We start from the raw sequence: 7,089 nt of genomic DNA, 5'->3' as shown, positions 1-7,089 counted from the left end.
GGTTGTTAGGTGATTTGCCCAGGGTCACAAAGCTTGTAATTATTAAGTATCTGAGGCTGGATTTGAACTCAGGTCCTTCGATTCCAGGGTTGGTGCTTCATCTACTGCACCATCTAGCAGCCCCTATCCAGACTGACCCCAGACCTTCCAAAATCCCTCCTCCCTTTAGTTACCCCATGCAGCAAAATAGGAATGGCCTGGGGGGGGTGGGAGACACAAAGTTAAAAGAGATGCATTGTGGAGTTGTTTGAAAGTCAAGAATGACAGTGGTCAGGACAAGGGAGTGGAAGGAGAGAGAGCAAGGAGCATAATGGATGCCTGAAGGAGAGCTGGAGTGCAGGCGAACCAGGGCAAAGGAGGGCGCAGAGCGGATCCTCGCTAGAGCAGAGGAGGTGGCCAACGCGGAGGAGTGCGGGATGCAGCCAGCAGCACAAAGAGAGCAGGACAGGAGCTGCGGATAGGGCGAGGAAGAGATGACGGAATAATGGCCAGGTGGCGGGGTCTCCCTTGGATTTCCCCGCCCCTCTCCTAGGCCTAAGAGATGCAGCCCGGTCTCCGGTTCCTCCTCTCCTCTTTCCCCAGCCCTCCCTTCCCATCCTTCTCCATCCCCTGCACGGCTGACGTGTCTGCCTGGCACTGCTCATGCTCTCCCTCCGCCCCAAACCCGGGTCCCAACCTCGCCGCTCGCCCCCGCTTTCTCTTCTCTCCTCCCCGCCGCCTCGCCATCGCCGTCCCCCGCGCCCGAGGCCTCCCTCCGCCCCCCTCACCCCTCCAGCTCCAGCCCCAGCCCCGCCAACATGGCTGCAGCGCCGCGTCTGCCCTTCTGTCTCCTCGTTCTCCTCTTCTCCACTGGGCCGCGGCTGGGTCAAGCGAACCGAAGCGGGGACCGGCGCTTCGCGGAGCTGAAACGCTGCTCGGACGAGGAGTGCAGCAGTGAGTGGGCGCCTGGGTCCGCGGGATCGGGGTGGGGGCGGGGGGGACACGCGGAGCTGCGGGGCTGGGGGGCGGACGAGCAGCATGCTAGGGGGTCAGTGCTTCGCGGGAGCCGGAGATCGGAGGCCGAGCTGGCGCCAGGGAACAGTTCCGGCTTCTAGAGGCAGAAGAAAGTACCCCCTACCCCTCCCCCGGTTTTTCTGCTCTTGGGTCTGGGCGTCTCCGCAGCTCCGCCTCAGCCTGCCACCGCGGCACCCGAGCTCGCCGGCTTCTTCCACACTTGTTGCAAGTTTTTTTGCCCCCGAATCGAGAGAGGGGAGAGCAGTAGAAACGTCCCCTTACCCTCTCCCGAACTACAGGCATGGGCCCTCGGATCACCCCCTTCCAGCCTTCCTTCCGATAGCAAGAGATAAGAAACATAACATCTAAGTCTTCCTTGGGATTTGTTGGTTTTCAAAGCCCAGTGTTTGTTTTTTAGGCTAGGAGAAAGTGCCTTCCAGCCCTTCCACTGTTGTAAAGATCTCCTTTGCTGCATTTGTGGGACCAGACGGGTTGCTAGGTTTAAGGCATTCTCATGGGCTGCTTTTTCCGCCCTCTCTGAGTCTTACTGGAATTGTTTGCTACTTAGCTGTATTTTGAAAAGTGTTTTGGGTTTATGAAAGGGCAAGTCCAGATTACCTACACATACATACACATTACACTTTTGTTACAGTCAGACATCAATGATCTCTGAATCTTGTCCTTATGTGAAACATTTCCCTCTCCAACAAGTCACAGGGGAGGTCATATCTTTCACCCCTGAGACCAAAGCAGTCATACCCGACTCCTGGGATAGCCCATTTTATAGGCAAGGAAGCTGAAGCAGTTAGTTAAAACTGGGTTTCTGATTTAAGTCCTTTGGCCAGCTCTAAGGGGGAGAGGTGGGGGGAGGGAGATAGTCATGAGTAATTTTGAAGAGTTAAAAAACAAAGAATACACCAGTATTACAACCTAAAGCAAATTTAGTTTCGTCCACTTTTGTTCTTGGAAACTACAAAATATTCGAGTATTTCTTGTCATTTGTGTTGTTAATAGTTGTCTGTCTGACAACAACAAATGGATTTGTAACTGGCTGACCTAAGTGCCGGAAGAGAAGTAACTTGGCTTTTATAATATGCAAGGATGAATAAGAAAATATTCTTTAAAGGCATATACAGGTACCTTTAAAAATTCTCATAACTTGAAATACAAGAATTATTGTATCTCCTGAAGAGAAGTGAGCAGAATCAATATACAACTAAAAGACCTACTTGTTCCAACAAATTGCTAAAAATTAACCTAGGGACGTTTGAAATAAATTGAAACTGCCAGCCTTTTCTGTTTTCAAGTGACTTCTTTGGAACAGATCTCAAAACCAAGTTATTATGTATATGTCTCATTCCAAAGTATAGTTAGAAATTAATTTATGTAGAACTTTAATAATTTCTATGCTTAGGAAAGGAATAGAGTGTTTTCCATTGCCCCTCTTCTTCCTTTCCCCTTAACCACTGTGTAAACAATTTCTTGGCTCTTTTTTGTACTAGGGGGAAAAAATGTCGGTACACTTTTAATTTTAGGTTTGGGATTTTTTTTCCTTTTTGTTCAGACCTATGATTTTACTTCCTCTGCCAGGATAGATTAGGAAATATTCTGCAGTTTATGGTCTTAGAGAGTAGCTTGGGACTCTTAGAAATTAAGAGACTTAACTTGCACAGGGTCTTACAACCGTTGCCTCTGCCAGATGGGATTTGAATCCAGGTCTTCTGATTCAGAGTCTGTTTCTCTTACTACATTATGCTGCAAATATAAGCATGTTTTGTGACTATATTTGCAATCATGTGTGTATGTATACCAACATATATATGCATACAATTATACATACAAACATACAGCATACATATATACATAAAACATACTCATTTATAGTATGGTATATGTGCGTTTATACATGTACATGTATATATCATATATTCATATGTACATATATATGTGGGGGGGAGTGACTAATAAAAATACCAACCAAGATTTGAGTTCCTGCCTGATTTAAATCCTTATTCTTCAGGCCGCTCAGTGTTAGAGCAATTTATGACAAGTGCTGTGTCTAACACTTATGTGACCTTAGGCAAGTCACAGCCTTTCTGGGTCTCAGTTTATACCTGCAAAATGAGAAGGGTTATCCTATAATAAGGCTTTTGAGGTCCCTTCCAGCTCCAGATCTATATAATGCTCTGATTTTGTGTCTAAATTTTTCCTTAGTGTCTACCAACAATGACTTTTTTTCATAATGCTGTTTTGATGTCAGCTTCTCTATCTACCTTATGTTGTTGTTCAGTCATGTCCAACTCTTTGTGACCCCATTTGGGGTTTTCTTGGCAAAGATACTGGAGTGGTTTTGCCATTTCCTTCTTCAGCTCATTTTACAGATGAGGAACCAGAGGCAAATAGAGTTAAATGCCTTGCCCAGGATCACACAGCTAGTAAGTGTCTGAGGCTGGATTTGAACTCAGGTCTTCTTGATTCCAGGCCTGGCACTCTATCCACTGTGCCACCAAGCTACCCCCTATCTGCTTTATGGGAGAAAGGAATTTTCTTTCCTTTTAAATTCTGATTAAGCTTGGTGTTTGATGCATTTAAAACTGCTTTATTTCTCATAAAAGCTTTTTGTTTTAGGCATGTTTTTCTTATCTTATGATCAAAACCATAGGCTTATTGGCAAAGACTTGGCACCTCAAAGCCATTCTTTCCAGATAATTTGCTCAAGGAGCACAGCTTTGCTACAAATATAATCCTCAATTTTTACTGCTGCATATTAGGAATTTTGTCCATTTATAGGTAATATGCCTTCTAATAGTTCAAAATAATTAGCTCTTGAGATTCAGGTTTTCTTCACAGCTCAGTTACCAACTCTTGTAAGTCATTTGATTTCTTTATACCTCAATCTGTGAAATGAACATTTTTGTAGACATAAAATGGAAAAGTTCAGTGATTAGGGTATTAGACAGGAAAGTGCTGTCCAAATCACTTTAATTTCTCCAGATTTCACTGCCATCCACACTCAGAATGGAATTAGTACTACCTGATGTAAACCTGTCTACCTATCAAGAGTTGTTACAAATGTTAAAACAAAAAAAATCTTAAAAAACATTTAAAACCTTAAGTGCTACTAAGAACCTTACTGAAGGTGGCTCTGTCTACAAGTAGTGGGAAAACAATTCACATCTACAGAGTGTTCTCAGATTCTCCATGGAATATAAACACAAACAGAAGTGTGAAGGGCTACTAGTGATGCTTGGTCCTTATCTTTCTTCTCCAGTGTTGATGTACCGAGGTAGAGCTCTGAAGGATTTCACAGGTCCAGACTGTCGCTTTGTAAATTTCAAAGAAGGGGAAGCTGTATATGTCTATTACAAATTAGTAGGAAGATCACCTGAACTTTGGGCTGGAAGTGTAAGTACTATTTAGCATATTTTCTTTTCTTCCCTTTTTATTTCAGTATACCATTGTCTTGAGATTCTTGTTTTTGGCAAAAGTATAACACTGAGTTCAAGACCTCATAAGCTATGAATATTCCATAAATATTCTAAGGTTGAGATGACTAAAAACCTGCAGATAATCTCCTTTATTGCCCTGAGAAATGACAAATTCCACATACTTTAAATTTGTCAGGAGCATCAAAACTTGTTTCTGTAAGTTAAGAAGGTAAGCCTATTATAGTGTTTCATGATGTGCAGTTGATTCTTTGTGTTTGCATTTTCATTTATAGCAACTTAGCTAACGTTTGTGAAAAGCCTAAAGGATCTGGGAACTTGTGGCACATAATTATCTGTGTTATTAATAGGTTCTGTCATTGGAGAGCCTTTAGCATCATTAAAGTGGGGGAAGGGATGGGGAAGAAGGAAAACTTAACTTTCACAATCTTTCCATACTGCTTTTTTTTCCTCTTGAAAGGACTTTTAATTGGATTCTATTGTAATTAGCTCCTTTTCAGACATTTCCCCCCCCTTCCATCATTATCCTTTCTCTCTTCCTGCCTCTTCTGAATGTCTTCTGCTAGGCTCTGTCCACAGCTACACCTTTCACTAGTTACTAGTTTGTTTTAATTTGACCTGACTAATCCATCAAATTGCATATGTATTTTTAAAAAATTGATTTGGGAAAATTATCGGAAAGAGATGTGCCTGACTGGAAGGAATGCTTATGATTTCTCTTAATTTCTGTGTTTGTTTTTTTAAATGTAGTGGGTTGAGAGCTTAATATTTTCTCCATACTGAAAGGGTTTTTAGTACTGTTCAAAGAAAGGCATAATCCCTACTCTAAGGCTTTAAAACTTGAGAGAGAAAACAAACGATAATAGGAAAAACCCCTTCATGAAGCAATAGGTATAATGTTTAAAAATAAAATCCTGGGTCTAGGATCTTCAGAAATCCTCTGGTCTAACTCCCAGCTTCTAGGAGGTAATCCATTTAAACTATCTGATATGTATAAAAATCTATTCTATTTAAGACTCATAAAGAAGGAAATAAATCCTTAAGGGTAATTGTTCCATAGTGTAGTGGCACTATGCGGGATTTGTAGTTAGAGGACTAGTTCCAATCCGATCTCATCCATGAAGCCTTTCTTGATTACCTAATCCCAAACTTGTTTGGTGTTTATTATCTACTACCTTTTTGTGTGGTTATTTGTGTACATATTCTGGCTAGATTAGAAATTCCTGGAAAGCAAGACATGTCTTATATTTATATATCCCTTACATAGTGATTTCAACATAAGATATGTTCAGTAAGTATTTGTTAAATGAATAATTATTTGAGTGCCAGTTAATGCATAGCATTATAGTAGGGCACTGAAGACTTGAGGAATATAGGTGCCTTTGAGAAGCACTCAGTCTGTTTTCCTTCTTCATATCTTTTGACAAATGGCCTTTGGTGGCAAACAATGTAGTTGAGAGAGTTCATGTATGACAGTGCAGTAGAAAAGTGGGTACAAAGTATTCTGTATGTGAGTTGTAGAAAAAGGAATTCAACTAAATCAAATAAGTACTTCTTTGATAAGTTCCTACTACCTGCTAGCACGTGATTGAGATGATATATTTCTAAGCTATTTTATATGATATAGAAGTTTTAAAACATAATAGCTTGCCCTCAAAAGCTTGTAGTTATGCATGAAATAGTCAAAGAGAAACCCGTGGTTAACGGCACAAATGAGTGCTACAGACAGGAAAGATTTTGGTGTTTTAGGAGTTGAGAATGGAAAGATCATTGTGGGCTGAAATATTTGGAGTAGGTTTTGTGGAGAAAGTAGCAACTCTCCTGGAAAATCCTTTGGATGGAACTTTAGCTAAATATTCTGCCTTCTAGGTTTAAACTTCATGACCACCACTAATTCCTTGTATGACCTCAGGCAAATCATTTTACATCTCTAGACCCAGTTTCTTCATCTGTAAAATTAAGGAGATAGGCCTAGGTATTCACTAAGGTCTTCTCCAGCTTTGGAATCTAAAAGTCTTGTGATTCCTGTCTTCTTTCTGTCAGTAAAGAGAAGCCAGCATGAGCTTCTACCATTCCAGTAGACCGTGACTCTCCACCTGAATGTTTTTATTAAAAACCAAAATATTTCTTTTTCCTTAAATTTCATTTTATACATAATAGATTTCCCAAAATCCATATGTAGGAGCCATGATACTGTTTGCAGGAACCTACACTTTGACTGATAGAGCATTTTCAAGCAAGACTAGCTCTTCACTCAATAACATCTCAGGCCACTCTCCTGCCCTTTCTATTATACCTCTTTCACTCTTAGAATTAATGTTACTGACCCACTCTTCTACTGCTTAACATTTTATAGAGTAGCCTGAAAGAGTTATGCTTATTTGTCTAGAATTTGTCTTAGAATATTAGCCTAGTAAACTTTATTAAGGAACACTTTCTATTTCTAGTACAGCTTTGGAAAGGAAAAAAATGTTGGCATTGAGAGAAATTCAAGGTGTGGTGCACCTGTAAACCTAGTTGCACATTGAACTATATCTCTTACTTTTATCCTAATAGTTAGCTTATGCTTAATTCTGGTGCCTTCCCTCTGTTCATTATCTACATTTTATCCTGTCTATAGCTTGTTTGTATACATAGTTGTTTACATGTT

General features: G+C 41.0%; 1 protein-coding gene across 1 annotated transcript; it reads left to right on the top strand.

Annotated features, from left to right (window-relative positions):
• Nucleotides 1-308: 308 nt before the first annotated feature.
• On the top strand, nucleotides 309-4,386 carry LOC144457793 (uncharacterized). Its single transcript, XM_078156300.1, has 2 exons — nucleotides 309-933; nucleotides 4,265-4,386. Exons 1-2 carry the CDS (start codon nucleotides 542-544, stop codon nucleotides 4,281-4,283), a joined length of 411 nt encoding a protein of 136 aa, XP_078012426.1. The 5' UTR covers nucleotides 309-541; the 3' UTR covers nucleotides 4,284-4,386.
• Nucleotides 4,387-7,089: the final 2,703 nt, after the last annotated feature.

The sequence above is a fragment of the Phascolarctos cinereus genome, unplaced genomic scaffold, assembly GCF_003287225.1.
Source record: "Phascolarctos cinereus isolate Bilbo 61053 unplaced genomic scaffold, phaCin_HiC Scaffold_5;HRSCAF=322, whole genome shotgun sequence".
NCBI lineage: Eukaryota > Metazoa > Chordata > Mammalia > Diprotodontia > Phascolarctidae > Phascolarctos > Phascolarctos cinereus.
The sequence above is the reverse complement of the archived record's forward strand: the minus strand, read 5'-3'. Positions and strand labels throughout refer to the sequence as shown.

Bases quoted from the DNA above. Each gene is read 5' to 3' on its own strand.
- LOC144457793 (XM_078156300.1), top strand. From the start codon at position 542: ATGCAGCCCGGTCTCCGGTTCCTCCTCTCCTCTTTCCCCAGCCCTCCC.